At 33.1% G+C, this 19,046-nt stretch overlaps 1 protein-coding gene across 2 annotated transcripts in view; it reads left to right on the forward strand.

Moving 5' to 3' along the window:
• Positions 1–19,046, forward strand: part of TBCE (tubulin folding cofactor E) — a 73,956-nt gene that overhangs the window by 18,987 nt on the left and 35,923 nt on the right. For both annotated transcript variants that reach the window (XM_012547956.3, XM_003767800.4), the window contains exons 2-5: positions 4,901–5,031; positions 8,713–8,797; positions 13,964–14,146; positions 17,155–17,243. In XM_012547956.3, the coding sequence (XP_012403410.1) occupies positions 4,926–5,031; positions 8,713–8,797; positions 13,964–14,146; positions 17,155–17,243 (463 nt within the window). In that variant the 5' untranslated portion in view covers positions 4,901–4,925. The remainder of the gene's footprint in view (positions 1–4,900; positions 5,032–8,712; positions 8,798–13,963; positions 14,147–17,154; positions 17,244–19,046) is intronic.

Below are 19,046 nucleotides of genomic sequence, written 5' to 3' on the forward strand. Positions count from 1 at the left end.
TTCATCCCCTCCCCTAGATGGCAGGTAGTCCAATACATGTTAAATATGTTAAAATATATGTTAAATCCAATATATGTATACATATTTATACAGTTATCTTGCTGCATAAGAAAAATCAGATCTAGAAAGGAAAAAAAAACCTGAGAAGGAAAACAAAATGCAAGCAAACAACAATAGAGAGAGTGAAAATGCTATGGTGTGGTGCACACGCAGTTCCCACCCTCCTCTTTCTGAGTGTAGATGGTTTTCTTCATCACTGAACAATTAGAACTCGTTTGAATTATCTCATTATTGAAGAGAGCCATGTCCATCAGAATTGATCATCATAATATAGTCATCTTGTTGCTGTGTATAATGAACTCCTGGTTCTGCTCATCTTACTTAGCATCAGTTCATGTAAGTCTCTCCTGTTGGTCATTTTTTTACTGAACGGTAATATTCTGTAACATTCATATTCATATGACTTCATAATTAAATATTCATAATTTATGGACTTATCCAATTGATGGGCATCCATTCAGTTTCCAGTTTCTAGCCACTACAAAGAGGGCTGCCACAAACATTTTTGCACCTGTGGGTCCCTTTCCCTCCTTTAAGATCTCTTTAGGATATAAGCCCAGTAGAAACACTACTGGCTCAAACTTTTTGAGCATGGTTCCAAATTGCTTTCCATAATGGTTGGATCCGTTCACAGTTCCACCAACAATGTATCAGTGTCCCAGTTTTCCCACATCCCCTCCAACATTCACCATTATTTTTTCCTGTCATCTTAGCCAATCTGACAGGCATCACTATATTTTAAAGAGAAAAAGTCAGATGACTAGGATGGTGAAGAAATGAAGAACCTTTGTGGGGTGTAATGGGCTGAGGTTTGAGTTGATGGCGCTGAGGTCCCAAGTATATGAGGCTAAATAGTAATTGGACTATACTCTATACATGATTGGATAAAGAATGGTCCCTGCCCACTCTCTGTGCAAATCCTGATGTGTTGTACAGGAAATGACGATTTTGGTGGGTGGAGGCAGAGAGAGGAACAGGAAGAGAAGCTGGGAGAGATTGGGCCTGGAGTCTATTCTCCTGGCTGCTGGTCGTGTGGCTGGTGATCTAGCTAGCTTCTTGACTCAGCTGCACACATTGCTATCGCCAATTCTCTTCCACCTCCGATCCTTCTTCACTGAGAATAAAGACTGACGATTTTCCCCTAACCTGAACTCCTGACTCCTGCTGATTTTAAAATACGCGATCTTCACAGTGGGGGAAACATTTTTGCCTGGAAAAGTGAAGACTACAGTGGGCATACAGCTATATATGTATATAGGGTTTTATATATATATATATATTAGAAGACTGTTGTGTGGAAGAAAGATTACATTTATTCAGGAGCTGGCAAAAGTCATAGGGAAGCAGATTGTATTTCCAGGAGAGAGAGAGAGAGAGAGAGTGTGAATGTGTGAATGTGAGTGTCAGAGTCAAAGTCAGTGTGAGAGTGAGTGTAGAGGAAGGGAGGGAAGGAGAGAAGGAGAGGGAGAAGAAGAGAAGTTAAGAATATATTTGCAAATTGTTGAGTGGAATTTTGCATCATGTCACTTCTCAAGTCTTTTCCAGTTCTCTGATTATGAAGGTTCCACATAAAAGTGTTCAAAATATACAATAGTGCAGAAAATTGGAATGTTGTCATTTATAACAAAGAGGCACAATGATTTTTGTTCATTTGATCTATTAAACACCTGCTATGAGATTGTCATCTGACTTTTCCTGTCTTCATGCTTTTGCATAGCTAGTGTCTACATTTCCATGATGCCAGGATTCTTGCTGTTGATAGGAATGCTTGGACACATATAAAAAGAAATACTTAATTGAGATTAATACAAAGCAAATTAATGTAATTCTCAACTTTGCTTTAGATATAAAGATACATTGCAGTGGGGAAGATAGAGGGATAAATAAGTTTCTGCTTTCAAAGACAATTTACTAAATTTTAATATGAAATCTATATATAGAGTCATTGCTGTAGAGCTAAAAGAAATTTTAGAGATATTCTAGATCAAACCCTCAGCTTTCTGGTTAGTAACTTCAGGTGAAAAAAGGCAAAGTAATTTCCCTATGATCACAGGTACTATGTAGTAGAGTTAAGATTCATTCCATTTTCTACTAACATCAATTCTTGAAGTGATGACATCAGATAAGTACATTGAGAAGCTTCTACAACTTCTGACTTTAAATGCTGTGCTCCTTCTACATTGTGGTTTTGCAAAAAGTTTGAAGTATAATGCGATTTTGATCTGCCTGACACCAGTGACTTAAAGGCTCTTCAGTGGGTAGTGTTACCTTAAACTTCAGGCTGGATGCCCATTATCACCTATCATTTAGTATTATACTAGAAATGTTAACTATGGCAATAAAAGAAGAAAAAGAAATGAAGGAATTAGAATAAGCAATGAGGAAACAAAACCACCATTCTTTGCAGATGATATGATGTTATACTTAGAAAATCATAAAGAATCAACTAAAAAACTACTTGAAATCATTAGCAACATTAGCACAGTTGCAGGATGCAAAATAAATTCATAAATCATTAACATTTCTACATATTTCCAACAAAATCCAGCAGTAAGAGATAGAAATTGAAATTCAATTTAAAATAATTGTATACAATATAAAATATTTTGGAGGCTGCCTGCCAAAATAAACCCAGAAACTGAATGAACACAGCTACAAAATAATTTTCACACAAATGAAGTCAGATCTAAACAAATGGAAAAATATTGTTCACAGGTAGGTCAAGCTAATATAATAAAAATGACAATTCTTCCTAAATTATTCTATTTCGTGTCCTACCGCTCAAACTATCAAAAATATTTTATAGAGCTAAAATAATTAATAATTCATCTGGAAGAACAATATGAAAGAAGGCAGTCTAGCCGCACCATGTCTCAAACTGTATTATAAAGCAGAAATTATGAAAACTGGCTAAGAAATAAGAGTAGTGGATTAGTGGAATAGATTAGGTACAAATTATAGGAAATGACTACATTGATCTAGTTTATGATAAGGTTAAAAATCCAAACTTTTTGAACAAAAACTCATTATTTGACAAAAGCTGCTGGGAAAAATGGAAAATAATAAGGGAGAAACTAGCTAGAGACCAACATCTCACATTATATATCAAGATAAGGTTAAAAGTGGTATATGACCTATATATTATGGTTGTAAATTAAGCAAATTAAGAGAGTATGGAATAGTTTACTCTTCAAATTTATGGATAAGGGGAAAATTTAGGACCAAGAAGATCTAGAGATCATTAAAAAATAAAATAAAGTTTTTGCACAAATAAAACCAATGCCAAGGAAAACACAAAACTGGAGAAAAAATTTTGTAGCAAATATCTCTATAGAGGTCTCATTTCTCAAATATGTAGAGAACTGAGTCAAATTTGTAAAAATCCAAGTCATTCCCCAAGGATAAATAGTTAAAGGATATAAGCAAGCAATTTTCAGACAAAAAAATGAAAGCTAACTCTAGTCATATGAAGAAAAACTCTAATTCACTATTTTGTTGTTGAGGCAGTCAGGCTTACCCCAGGTTATACAGCTAGTAAGTGTCAATTGTCTGTACCTAGATTTGAATTCAGGTTCTTCCAAATCACTATTGGTCAGAGAAATGCAAATCAAAATAACTCTGAGGTATCAGATATCATATCACACCTATCCGAGTGGCTAACATGACAAAATAGGAAAATGTTGAATGCTGGAGGCGATGTGGAAAACCAGGACACTAATGGAAAAGACATTTGTATAAAAATATAGCAGTTTTTTATGGTGGCTAAGAATGGGAAATCAAAGAAATGCCCATCAATTGGAGAATGGTTAAGCAGTCTGTGGTATATGATTGTAATGTAATATTATTGTGGTATAAGAAATGACAAGCAGACTGAGTTCAGAAGAACCTGGAAAGACTCACATGGACTGATGAATAATGAATAGAACCAGGAGAATTTAATGAATTGTTAATGGCTTAGCTTATTCTAAGCAATACAATGGTTTAAGACAATCTCAAAGGACTAATAATGAAACGTATTCTGCCTCCAGAGAAAGAACTAATATTGATTGAATATAAACTGAAGCATGCTGTTTTCATTTTCTTTTATTTTTTTCTTTTAGTCAAACTTTCTTGTACAAAATGACCAATATGGAAATGTTTTACATGATTGAACATATATATAATCTGTATCTGCCTACCATGTAAAGGAAGGGGAAGGGGAGATGGAATTTGAAATTCTGAACTTTAAATAAAAGTGTTTAAATAAAAAATTTTAGGTTGCTGGACTCTAGTTTATATTAAGAATCTTCTTCTGCCCACTCACATATCTCATTTTAAAAAATAATGAACATTTCAATAAAATTTTTGCTTTGAGTTTTTTGGGTTGGCTTGTTTTTTCACTGTAAGTAGTACTCACTTATTACTAAGGTTTCATTCAGATGTTCGTCTGGCAAGAGACGTATAATTCTTCCATTTTGGTTCATTTTCCGTCTTCTTAGAAGATACTATTTTGTATCTCTTCTCCTACTCCTATAAGAAATAATTGAATGAACTGACTCGGGATGCTAAAAAACAATTTTATGTACTTATGTAGGGCTATGTTAAATAAAACTCTAGCATATAAACAAGTTATATCAGTTATAACTGTTATAGTTATATAACTACATATAGTTATATATATAAGTTATAAGTTATATATATATAAAGTTATATCAGGTTTTACTATATCTGTCAAATCCAGAAAAGACTGGAAATGAATAAGAAGCATTTTCTTTGTTTTCAATTCCTGTGGAGTACTAATTTATAAAATGTCTTTTAAATTTTTTTCTAAATTCTTAATAACATGTTTTTCTTCTTCTAGATTATTATTTTTTTATACTAATCTTATGGCCATGAGTGATTCTGTACCTTCTGATGTAATTGGTCGAAGAATTGATGTTAATGGAGAGCTTGGAACAGTGCGCTATTTTGGCGATGTTCCTCCAGTAAAAGGTAGATACAATTTATTTTTTTTTTTCTTTATATTGTAATTGTTTTAATGAAGGTTTGGCCCATTAGTAGAAGTAGATTGTAAACCTTTTATGACACTGCTTCTAATTTTTTAGGTTTTTACTATATAGACATGATTTGACTTTTGGTATCTTTTAATCTAACTAGCCTTCATATGATGCAATTGTGCAATACCTAAAGTGTGGTTTTTGTTGACAATAGCTATATTATTTCTAGAATTTATTAAAAACAAATGTTATTTAAAAGCTTAATTTTCTTTATTTCTGTAGACAATTGCAATTACTTTTAAAATCTAAGGATTTATTTATTTATTTCTCGATAGTATTCATTTTTCCAAATATATGTAAAGATAATTCTCAACATTCATTTTTGTAAGATTTTTGAGTCCCCAATTTTTCCCCCTCCTCTTATCTCCCCAAGACAGCAAGCAATCCAATGTAGGCTATACATGTACAATCATTTAAAAAGTATTTCCTTATTTGTCATGTTGTGAAAGAAAAATCAGTATTAAAAGGGGAAAAAAAAAACACAAGAAAGAAAAACCAAATAAACAAAAAAAAAAGATGAAAATAGTATGTTTTGATTCATATTCAATTTCTGTAGTTCTCCCTTTGGATGCTGATGGCATTTTCCATCCCAAGTCTGTTGGAAATGTCTTGAATCACTTCATTGCTGAGAAGCACTAAGTCTGTCATAGCTGATCATCACATAATTTTGAACAGCAACAATTTTAGAAATGACTTTGAAATTATCTTGACTATTATAAATATCCAAATTAGTGATAAAAGACATGAAAAAAGACACTATCTGTATCCATAGAAAGAACTGATAAGTAGAAATATAGAATAGTTTTACAAATATATGCTTATTTGCATCTAAAGGTAGTCATATCAAGGAGGAAAGAAGAAAATTACATGATAATTTTGTTGTATGTTTGGAAACAATATCAAGTTTTGCATAGTAGATTTATAATTTCATGTGTAATTATTTCTTTGTGCTGTACTGTGTTTAAAAGTTTTTTATTCCATAATTTTTTCTTTTTAATAAAGCTGGCTTTAAGCTTAATGTAAATTTTTAAAAATTATGATCTTGGCAAATGGTTCCATCATTTCTTGGCAAACAGCAAAAGAAATGGCAGCAGCGTCAGATAATCCATAGGCTCAAAGATCATTGCAGAAGGTGATTATAGCCATGAAAATAAAAGATGCCTTCTCCTTTGAAGGAAAGCTATGGCACCTCTGGACAGCATACAAAAAAGCAGAGCTATCACCTTGCCTACAAAATTCCATTTACTTAAAATTATGTGTCTTCAAGTAGCATGGCTGTGAGAGCTGAAGTGTTAGGAAAGCTTTGAGTACCCGAAAACACTTTTAAACTGTGTTGCTGGAGAAGAGCTTTTGAGATTCCCACGGACAGCAAAAAGGTGAAATCACTCAATTCAGCCTATTCTCTAGAGAATCAAACACTAAAATACTTTGGCCACATTATAAGAAGATGGGATTCATTAGAAAAATATTGTGAAAGAGAGAAAGAGAAAGTAGAAAATGAGATGAATAGTGTCATGGAAACAACTAACATGAATTTGGATAGACTTTGAGATGATAGAATATAAATATAAGACATTCCTCCAAAACCATGCACTCTTCCTTTGCATGCACAAAGTCTTTGGGGAGAGTGGGCTCATACCAATGGTACTAATGAAGTAAGACACAAGGGCAGCTAAACTGCTAGATCTGGAGTCAGGAAGACTCGTGTTCCTAACTTCAAATCTTGTCTTGACATTTAGTAACTCTGTGATTCTGGGCAAGTCATTTAATAACCCTGTTTATTTCAGTTCCTCATTTTTAAAATGAGCTTGAGAAGGAAATAATAAACTACTTCAGTACTTTTGAATTATTTTCAAACTTTTTGCTTTCAACTAAAAGGGGGTCACAAAGTCAGGCAAAACTGAAAAATGACTGAACAACAAAGAAAGTAAGACACTCTGGAGAATGTATGTGATAAAGGGTTTCTTCCAACTCCTGGCATGGAATGTCCTCACAAAATCCCATATTAGTATAACTGTTGTATTTTGAGAATCTGTGCATTTCCAGAGTCCATAGATGTCTGTGTTCTCTTCCAGGGTGATTTCCCCTGAAACTGCCTTTGTCAGATGACTATCTTTTAACATTTGTATACAGGCTCTTTTTCTCTGTTGGCTACTCGTGGCCTCAGCTTCTGTCTTCAGTGGACTCTGCTACTGATTCTAGTTACCATTGGGACTCTGAAGGTACCTCTGGGCCTCCTGAACTGAAAGCTACTTGAGGGTCTTTCTTCTTGGAATTCTTATTTACTTAAGATCAGGAAAGAATAAATACAAAAGAAATAGTGCTCCCAACTACTTTCTCCTATATTTTACTAATTCAGAGAAGTTCTAATTCACTCATTACCAAAGATGGAAAAAAAACACCAAGAAATGGGTGAGAGTCTTTTGGATACATACTCAGATCTGGTTCAGTCCCTCTTGAATCATTGTGGTTTTTTCCCCTCTCTACAATTAGAAGATATTGGCCTTTCTACAGTACAAGTTCTCAGTCATGGCTAATAGCTGCTTCTAAAGTTTCACATATTGGCTTGTATCTTGGTGGTGAATATCTGTGCATGCATGTATTCTTCCCAGGAAGGGAGAAAATATGAGCATTCTTCCTATGTAAACTAAAGAAAGGCATATTGTAATACGTCTCTCCATCCCAATCACTTCTCTTGAATTTGGAATTAATTCCTCCTTTTTTTTAAAGTTATTTTTCCTGTAAGTTGTACTAGCTCCTGGAACATGGTTGATGTATTACTTGAAAAAATTTAAAGTAAGACTGTGCAGCTTAGTTCTAAATAGCCTAGTTGAAGTGGACATAACTCATAGATTATGGCAACAATTTCTCTTCCATCTCAATTTAGGATAACATATTGACTGTTTCATAACTTGAGATGACAGTTTAGGATAATCTATCGTGGTATGGGTTACTATAACCAAAGTTAGAAAAGTGGGCAGAATTGCATCTACCCTCTTTTCACCTCCTTGCCAAATGTTAATCTAAAAGCAGCAGATTAAGGAACAGAGGAGAGTGACTACAAGTAAAACGTCTACAGGTAAAAATTCCATCTTGTTTTAATAAGTGAACAAGGGGCAAGTAGTCTGTCATGTAGAGTGAAATTATAGTTGAATGCTGGAGGTGCATGTTCTATTTATTGGATGCAGAAAACATTCTACTCTATCTACTGAGGTTTACTTTTATGTTACCATGAAATTATGGTGACCTGTGACTTTCTAGTCTTTCTCTCTAACTTCACTAGCACAACAAGTTGTTCTTAAAATCTCTCTATTCTAAAGAAAATAACTTGTGTTCGATTTTATTTAATAAAAGAAAAAAAAAACTGGAGCCCTTTTAACAGACTTTTCTGTTCTATACTTTTTTTTTTAGATGTTTGTTAAGCATATTATTTGTTTTGCACGATACAGGAATAACCTGGATGAGCTCACCTTCACAAAAAAAACACTATTTTGTCCTTTATTAATATTATCTTAGTAATATGTTTTATGTTATGAAATATATTGTGGAGTGGGGGGAAGATATAACATATGTGATAATTATTTCTCATTTTTTTCCCTTGTTTTTTTTCCTTTAGGACCCTGGATAGGAATAGAATGGGACAACCCTCAAAGAGGAAAGCATGATGGTAGCCATGAAGGGACTATATATTTTAAATGCAGGTAATTTTTTATTTTACATCAGTGTATTTATCTAAGAGTATGACATAATATGGGAAAAGGGAAAGAAAAGAAGAAGCATTGTGATTTAGATGCAGTAAAAAATTATATGAAGTAATGAACTCTTTTTTTTCTTTTGGCTATTACTACTGTTGGAAAAACCTATTGCTATTTTTTTTTTGAGAGAAGAGATTAAAAATTACATGAAAACCAACTGACACAGAATAACCATTGAACTTTTTTACATTTAGACTTAGTATCATTCCTAAGAATACTTGCTTTGGTTCTTTCTCTAGATTGGATTTCAATAAAGTAGCTCAGCCACTTGGGGCTTTATTAAATAAAATTGTCTTTTTGAAAATTGTATTGCAAACTTACTTGCATTTAATTTAGTTAGGATTATCTCATTATCCTGAAATATTTACATTGCCTTTTTGGGGGGGGAGGGAGCGGTAGATGGTAATGGTGTTCAAATATGACTTATTCTCAATAAGGTTATAGGTCAGGCCAGAAAAGAAAAATAATTTGTTCATTGAAAATTTTTAAAAATAATTAATTTTTACATCACTGTTATATCCCAGTACTACCTCATCATAGAAGCCTTTCTTTAAAAAAAAAGTACAGTGTATTTCAACATATTTAACATGTATTGACTACCTGCCAGCTAGAGGTGGGAGAGAAGGGAGGGGAAAATTTTGAACAAAAGGTTTTGTAAGGAAATTGACATACTGCACACGCAGCATATATCTTATTCTATTTTTAATATTTACCCCTTGTCAGCCACAAGGAGGAAAGTGTGGCCCATTATCAGCCCTCTGAATTGAAGATTTACTTATATTAGTTCTCAATGTAAGGTCTTTTAGTGTATCTTTCTTTTATGTTATTGTATTAATTGTGTAGCTTGTTCACTTGGTTCTGCTATTTGGTTCATCATCCATTTGTATGATTCTTCATAAATATCTCTGAATTCTTCATAATTTTTTGGTGTAATAATATTTAGTTTCACTCATGAATCACAATTTATTTAGCCATTTCCTAGTTTTTGGGCATCTGCCTTATTTCTGGTTTCCTACAGTACAGTATATTTTGGTATATATGAAAACTCTTCCTCTGCTTTTGACATTCCTGTAGTTATTTAGTAGCTTCCTCTTTATAACGCTCAATAACAGAATATACATTTCTTTTTTTAAAAAATGCTTTTATTATCAATCAGCAACCATTTATTAAGAACTTCCTGTATACCAAGTATTGTGTTAGTTGCTAAGGATACAAAGACAAAAGTGATTTAGAACTTTTCTTCAAGGAGTTTACGTTCTAATAGGGGAAGCATACATAACAGCTATGTATAAGACATATATATATATATATATATATAAAAGGAATACAAGCTAATCTAAGGAGAGGCTCTATTTAATAACTGGAGAGATTTTGTGTTAAGGACCCTGCCTAAGTTTGAAAGGGAAGGTTGATTATCTGAAAGCCCCCATAGCTGTAAATCATACCATACTTCTTGAAGGGATTGCAAAGTAGCTTTTACTGATGCAGATGTTGCTTGTGAATTGGGAATGAAATAAATTGGAGGCAAGAGGGAAGAGGGGAGAGGTCAGAGAATGCAACTGCCTCTCAGTCTCTTTGTATTGTTATCATCCTCTCATATAAAGGAATCTACTTTGCTGGTCAGAATTAGGTCCCCAGCAGCTATTAGGAGGTAGCTCCCATTACACCCAGCAGCCACTAGCAGATAGTTCTGGAAAGACTTCATACAGAAAGTGGTGCCTGAGTTGAATCTTGAAGGAAACTAAGGTTTCTTAGAGTCAAAAGTTAAAAAGGAGTAGTCCTAGGCATGAAGGCCAACTAATGCAAAGGCATGAAGATGGGTGGTAGAATGCTGAATGTAAGAAATAATAAAAAGACCAGTTGGATTATATGCTAAGTAGTGTATGAAGAAGCAAAGTAATATATTATAATCAGTCAGTAAACATTTGTTAAGCACTTGCTACATGACAAATGACAAACATTGCCAAGCACTAGAGGGTGAAAAAGAAAAGCAAAATACAGGTTCTCTCTCAAAGAACTCACAATATATCGGGAAAGACAATGTTAGCAACTTTGTGCAAATAAGATATATACATATTAAAATTGCAGAAAATCAACAGAGGGAAGGCACTAGCATTAAGGAGCATTGGGAAAAGTTTCTAACAGGTGAATTTTTTTTTTTAATTTCATTAAAAAAAAATTTTAGTTATGAATTCTTTCCTTCCCATTTCCTGCTGCCACACTTTACTCTTCACTCTACTGGGGAAGAAAGAAAAACAAAACCTTATTATATTGCTATAGTTAAGTAAAACATACTCCTATATTAGTCATGGCCCCAGAACCCCACATGTTCTTTAATCTGTATTCTGAATCTATCAACACTATCTGGAAGCAGGTAAGATATTTCATTTTAAGTCCTTTGGAATTGTGGTTTATCATTGTGTTGATCAGAATATATAAATATATATATATAAAACACCCCACATATTCTTTAATCTGTATTCTGAATCCATCAACACTATCTGGAAGCAGGTAAGATATTTCATTTTAAGTCCTTTGGAATTGTGGCTTATCATTGTATTGATCAAAATATATATATATATAATATCAGAAAGTTGGGATCAGGGCTTGTTAGAATAAAGGTTTGCCTGGACCCCTCTATATTATGAAGTCTCAAGGAAAAATTCTCCAATGGGAAAAGGGACCAATTCTTGTATAAGGATTCCATTGTGAACAGGCTACAGAAGTGATAGTATCTGTCAGTACAAAGAGGCCACAGGTGTTAAGAGAAATTCCAGGATGAGACAGCAGCAGAGGAATGATTTTGAAATTCAGATATTTAAGACCGGGATTATTTTACCACTGGGAGGGTGCTAATTCACACTGAAGGCTGCTGGACCTTTTCATCCATTCTTTTACTAAACTGTTCTATGTATATTGCCTCCTCTGTTAGAACTTGAAGTTGTTAAGAGCAGGGGTAATCTCATTTTTCTTTTTGTATCTTAGTACATAATACAGTGCTTGTTACATAACAATTGTCTAATAAATGTATGTTTCCTTTCTTCCTTTTTTCATTTTCTCTTCGTTCTTTTCCTTTTTCCTTCCATTCTCCTTCCTTCCCTCCTTCTTCCTCTTCCATTCACTTGGTTTTTTTTTTAATATTGCTATATGATTTTATTCCTACCTATGTTACTTTTTATTTTCACTCTCATTCATCATGTATAAGAGTCAGAATAACTAGATGTAGCATGAAGTGATGTTTCCTGTTGCCTTTGAGTGTCAGTCCTTACTTCATCCCTCTAAAGATAACCTATGAACTAACAAAATATTTTTAAATGTAGTCTGTATTGGACTGGTCTCTAACCTGTGAATGGTGAGAGCAGAAAAAAGCAAGCCAGAGCAGTTGTGTCAGGTAGTGGTTTAATTAATTTCAGAGTGAGGAAAGAGGTTTGTGAGAAGGCTGGGGTACGGATAGGGCTTATAAACCTGAAACTCACAAAAAATTGGATCCTAACATAGTTATTCTCAGATTCTGAGCAAACAGTGCCTATGGTTGGCATTTCTTGGCATTTTGGGATGTCTTTTAAAATTTCTTCCCAAGCTTATTAAAAGTAAAATGCAGTGATAGAATTAATACTTCTAATGTAATCTGACAAAAATATTAAAAAGACATAGCAAAATACTAATACAAGTTTAAGGGAATTATTGTGGTGTGTTGGATTTTGATTTAAAGACACAATCTTGTTTATTCTACATTTAACATGCCATATAGATTATTGTACATTATAATTAGTTTTATGATTTGAGATCATAAGCTTTTCTGTGATTTGGTTTCTTCATTTATATACTTTGAGTGATAATACTTATACTACTGACATCTATGAGTGTTTGGAATATAATTGTAAAGTTGTAAATTACTGTAGAAATGTACAGCATTCTTTTTTTTTCAACATTCTGTCTTGATGTACCATTTTGCAGTCTCTTAACATTTTCAAAATACTTGCACTAATTGAATATTGAATCCTTTTTTTTTCTTTTTATTATTTTATTAACAAGATATATGCATAGGTAATTTTTCAGCATTGACAGTTGCAAATCCTTTTGTTCCAACTTTTTCCCTCGTTCCCCCCACCCCTTCCCCCAGATGGCAGGTTGACCAATACAATTTAAATATGTTAAAGTATAAGTTAAATACAATATATGTATACATGTCCAAACAGTTATTTTGCTGTATAAAAAGAGTCGGACTTTGTAATAGTATACATTTAGCCTGTGGAGGAAATAAAAAATGCAGGTAGACAAAAATAGAGAGATAGGGAATTCTATGTAGTGGTTCATAGTCATCTCCCAGAGTTCTTTCCTTGGATGTAGCTGGTTCAGTTCATTACTTCTCTATTGGAACTGATTTGGTGCATCTCATTGTTGAAGATAGCCATGTCCATCAGAATTGATCATCATATAGTATTGTTGTTGAAATATATAATGATCTCCTGGTCCTGCTCATTTCACTCAGCATCAGTTCGTATAAGTCTCTCCAGGCCTTTCTGAAATCATCCTGCTGGTCATTTCTTACAGAACAATGATATTCCATAATATTCATATACCACAATTTATTCAGCCATTCTCCAATTGATGGGCATCCACTCAGTTTCCAGTTTCTGGCCACTACAAAGAGGGATGCCACAAACATTTTTCCACATTTGGGTCCCTTTATCTCCTTTAATATCTCTTTGGGATATAAATCCAGTAGAAACACGGCTGGATCAAAGGGTATGCACAGTTTGATAACTTTTTAAGCATAATTCCAAATAGCTCTCTAGAATGGCTGGATGTATTCTGAATATTGAATTCTTAATAACTTCCCATTGAAATAAGTATACAGTGATTTGTCTTACAAAGGCAGGTGAAGGAACTTACCTAAGGTCACATGGCAATCCAATTTTAAAACTCAGGAAGAATTTATAGTTCCAAACTCCTGAAATGAACTCTGTCTACTATGGTGTATCAATTCCTTTTATTTCCCCTAGCTATGCTTTCTAATTTATTATAAACCTATGAAGCATTATGCTGCAGATATTTAATTTCTCAAAAGACTGCTTTACATTTTATATACTCCTTTGTACCTTTGTCTAGGCATCCTACAGGAGGATCCTTTATCCGTCCAAACCGAGTAAATTTTGGAGTGGACTTTCTCACTGCAATTAAGAATCGCTATGGATTGGAAAATACTAAAGAAGAAGATGGAAATGAGATGATTGTTATTGGAAACAAACCTGTAGAAACTGTTGGGTTTGATTCTATTAAAAAATTCCAAAGGTAGGAGGAATTGATATTGATGAACTAGATTTTTACAGTATACTTTGTTTTTAAATGTTTTTCTGAGGGCCAAATTGTATTAAATAATTGACAAATAGTACAAAGACTTTCAAAAGCTTAGGGTTTAGACCAGGGGTCCTCAAACTTTTTAAATAGGGGACCAGTTCACTGTCCCTCAGACTGTTGGAGGGCCGGACTATAGTAAAAACAAAAACTTTGTTTTGTGGGCCTTTAAATAAAGAAACTTCATAGCCCTGGGTGAGAGGGATAATCGTCCTCAGCTGCTGCATCTGGCCTGCGGGTAGTAGTTTGAGGACCCCTGGTTTAGACATTAAACATTTAGAGATTAGTTTATTTTTACTGTTGATAAAGACCCTGAAGATTAAAGGAAACAAGAAGTTTGAAACCTCTCACTAGAAGGCTAGTATTGAGATGGTTATATGTGTACCGTATTTGTTGTTTATACTCTATTTCTAGTTATTCCTGCTTGCTTGCTCTGGATTGATAGGTTTGTGCTCCTGTTTTTCATATTTTCCCCTCGTGGTGTTAATATTTTCATTCATTTTTTTATAGAATGCAAGCTATCTATCTATAAGCAGTAGAGCCAGGTAGCTCCCTGAATGCCATTCTCAACTATAAGATTAGAAAACTGTTAAAAATACAGTGCAATTTTATCCAAAGACAGTAAGGTTCATTTAGGAAATAATAATCTTATAAGGGAATGTCAGAGAGAATAGAATTATTCAGTGGGATATTAAGACCTGTGTGATAATATTCCAGTCCAGATCACATTGCAAGTTTTTATTCATCAACTAACATTTAGTTCTAGCATCCTAAAAGTATCAAGAGTTCCTGAGGATGACATCTTAAAAGTGACTTCTGGTTGCCACTCCTGAGATTAGATTTTAGTTTAATTCATCAAGCATTTATTAAACATCTGTTATGTTCAAAACACCGTGTTAAATTCCGGGGATATAATTGTGCAGAAACAAACAAGAAAAACAATGTTTGCCTTCTAGGAGGTTATATTGTACTGTGGGATTTAGCATGTAAACAGAAAAGAAATACAAGATCATATGAGGAGAGAAAACACAGTGAAGGAGATCAGGAAAGACTTTCTATAAAGTAGTACATGACCTGATCCTTGGGAAAAACCCCAGAGATTCCAGGAAGCACAGATAGATGAAGAATTATTGAGTTCCAGGAATGGAGGACTAAAGACACCACCTGGAACTGTAATACAGCAAGTAGGCCACTTTGGTTGGAATGTAACCATATTGGATACAGGCTACTTACTTCTTAACCAGAGGCAATTTTTTTTATCAGCAATGTTGCACAGAACCATCTCATAATTATGTTCATTATTCTTTGCTACCTAGTTATTAACTATGAATAATGTTAATATTATGCATATTCTAAAGTAGATATTGCAGTGCTTGAGTGAATCTATCTAAGATCACAGAATTAGTCCTTTGTTTCATATTGCAGACTGTATATTTCTTAAAAGTTACTTAAAAAAACTTAAAGTACAAAATTATTAGTTTTTTGCTTTTTTTCAAATAAGTAAAATATTGAATGTATTATATTCAAAAGGAGCCACATTTTATATTAATGATTTGACATCCCTTAAGTGAATACCACGTGCTCTGAGAATATTAAAAAGTTGGATATACATAAAAGGAAGATATACATATCTTCCTTCCTCCCCCAAATCATAAGCAGCAGTAATAATTCTTACAAGTGTTCCTGTAGATATTAAAAGGTAATGGTTTATATAATAACTGCATTTTGTAAGTATCATTTCAATAGATACTTGGAGACATCACATTAGGATTTTTATTTGTTAAAAGTGACAATTCTGTGGATAATTTAAAATACATAAATTGTTGCATCTGGTCTTCTAAGTAGGGATAGGTACTGTACCTGTGATTTCACTAGTATAGATTCCTGTATGAGGCAATTCTAGCCATTGTAGGTGATCACTCTCTCTGCAAGCTGGATTTGAGAATTGAAAGTCTTAGAGTGCTGCTTAGTGCAGTGGTGTCAATCTCAAATAGAAATGGAGATCACTAATCTACAGAGAAGAGTCTTTTTATGAATACATCATTTTTTATGAGTACATCAATACATTGAAACCGGATAGGAACTGTATTTTATTCTAGCTCTGACCACATGTGGTCTATGTTCTTCTGGTTCTGAGTTCTGTGAATTGTCAATAGACATCAAGTGTCAGAGGAACATACTTAAATTTGGAACTCCATTTTAAAACTCTTTGTTTTTTTTGTGATATCTCTTGATGAGTGGCTATTTGTCTTTTATTTGTGTCAGTTATTTTTTATGTATTATGTTTTTATCAGTGATATTTGACATAAGTTTTTAACTTATTTTTTAACTCCAGTTCTTAGCACTAGTGCTTTGCACGTGCTTAATAAATGCTTTTTTCAATTACTAATTCTTGGCTTTAAGACCGGCTTTTTATCCATTATGCCAGTCTGCCTTGAATTGGTGGCAATTTCTTGATTAAGTAAGAAATAATTTAGAAATCATAATGTTGAAATATAGTATGTTTTAAGGCATTGTATTACAGTAATAATTGATTAAATTTTTGTTTGGATGACTTTAGAAAAAGAATTTACAAAGAAAAAACTAAAAATAATGTTTTTGATTTTCAATGATATTGTTTGTATTTATACTGAGTGTACAGATAAAAACTTCCTATGAAGTTTCTTGGATTGAGATCCTGTCTACTTATTGCTGCCTCATTTCACCATTCTTTATGTAGAGATCCTTATTACTGTTCCTATGCTGTTCCTTATTAAATTCTTTCTTCTGTAGTCTCCCTTCTCTCCATTTTTCCCTATCTGACATTTTACATACTTGTGAGATAACTGCAAGGCTGGTGAATTTGAGGGCTAATTTTGCATCAAATAGTAGTAACTTTGTAAGGTTCTGTGATACTTACTGGACTTATTTTGACTGTGCATATAATTCATGTATTTTTCATTCAGTCAGCTAAACAGGTTGCAGGAAGTCTCTGTTTGGAGCTCTGCAGTGAGCTGTGCTGGTAACAAAGGGGAAATTGCACAAACCTGTCCTAGTATCCTTTTTCAGTAATGTTCTATTACTGGAATCTAAGATGATAACTACTATGAAAAATTATTTTCAAAAGTTATTTCATATTATTTTACTGTTCTTCCCAGTGTATTATTTTATATGCCAGTTTAACTCTTGGTTCTACCACCCTGAACACCCAGGAAACAGAATGCTTATAATTTCCCTCATATACTGTTGCCTGACTCAAAACTGGGAAGTTTGAGAGCTTGCACAAGGAAAGGAAGTGGCAGAGTCCTTGAGTGTTGCTGGGCAAAGGTAAGTATGGTTGTATTTGAAAACATGGGATGTGATTATTATGGAGAATATCTAATAAGATCCTTCTTTGAGTTTGTGATTGAACATACACTTTTTGATGTCAGACCATTGCCCAGTGCTGCTCTCCCCCAAACTCTTGTTTATATGTTTTTTGGGTGAGAAATTGTTAAGTCCCTTTCCTCCCTTTCTTCATTTCTTCCCAGTAATTCTTTTCCTTAATCCCTTTTCTTTACTAAAACAAAACAAAATTGGATAAAATTGCAAAATTTGTATTTTTATCTTCCCCTTTGACCCTTAAAGGATCCTTTAGGGAGAGTGGATTTTTCACCTCTCACCTTATTCCTCCAATTAGGATAAAAGCACATGATCATTGTATAGCCCTTTCAGATTGTTTAAATGTGTGTATTTATTTATTTATTTATTTTAGGTTGCTCTTATCTCCAAAAGTCTGCCTAAGTCTAGGCAGGAATGCTTAGAAATAATCTATTAAACTTATATTACTTGTGGATTTTATAGATTGAATTTTCTGTTGAGTTCTGGTCTTTTTGTCACAAATACCTGAAAGTCTTTTAGTTTGTTAAATATCCATTTTTTTAAAATTAAGGATTACACTCAACTTTACTTGGTAAATTATTTCATAATAGATTTTCAGTTTCATGTGCAGCCATCTTTTTTTTTTTCTATTCTGTGTTAGAGAAATGCTTTTTTATTTCTTAATTTAGAAAAAAAATAAAATAAATATTGCTTTGCAGGGCAAGTATTCTTAATTATTAGTCTGTTTCTTTTGCCTCTTGATAATTTGTATCCTAAGTTTTTCTTTCCTTTACAATTTATTTGTTGCATAACCTTCCTTGATCCTTATTGTGGTTCCTTCGTACTTGACTACTTAGAGTATTTTTTCCCTTTAATCTGGAAGCTCTGGACTTTGTTGCACTTATAATTGTTTTAAATATGGGGTTTCATTTAAGTGGTAATTTGTTGATTCTTTATGTTTTTATCTTGTCTCCTGGTTCTAATAGTTATGGGCAGTTTTCTTTTGTTGATTTTTTAAAAATATGATATCTAGGTGTTTTGTCAAATGATGATTTTTAAGTAGTTTAGTTATTATTAAGTCATCTTCATTCTGTTTTATTTTAAATTTGTTTCTATTAATAAAAATTTATTTTCTTTCAAACCTATTCTCTTGTATTGGAAAAAAGAAAATAAAAAGCCTTTCTAACAAATAGACAAAACAAATTCTTGCAGTTCTTATTATGCCCAAGTGTCTCATTCTATCCATATGTTTCATTTTGTACCCTGTGTACATTATGTTTCTACCAGGAGGTAGAGATAGGCTGTTTCATTACCAGTCCCCTGAAATTGTGTTACTCCATTGTTCAGAGTTCTTAAGATTTCAGTTGCTTGTTTTTACATAAATTATTCTGCTTAGTGTTTGCACTTTTACTTTTCATCAGTTTATATATCTTCTTAGGTTTCTCTGAAAATGTCTCTTTCATAATTTTTACAGCATAATATTTTTCCTATATTCATA

This window comes from Sarcophilus harrisii, chromosome 4 (assembly GCF_902635505.1).
Source record: "Sarcophilus harrisii chromosome 4, mSarHar1.11, whole genome shotgun sequence".
Classification (NCBI taxonomy): domain Eukaryota; kingdom Metazoa; phylum Chordata; class Mammalia; order Dasyuromorphia; family Dasyuridae; genus Sarcophilus; species Sarcophilus harrisii.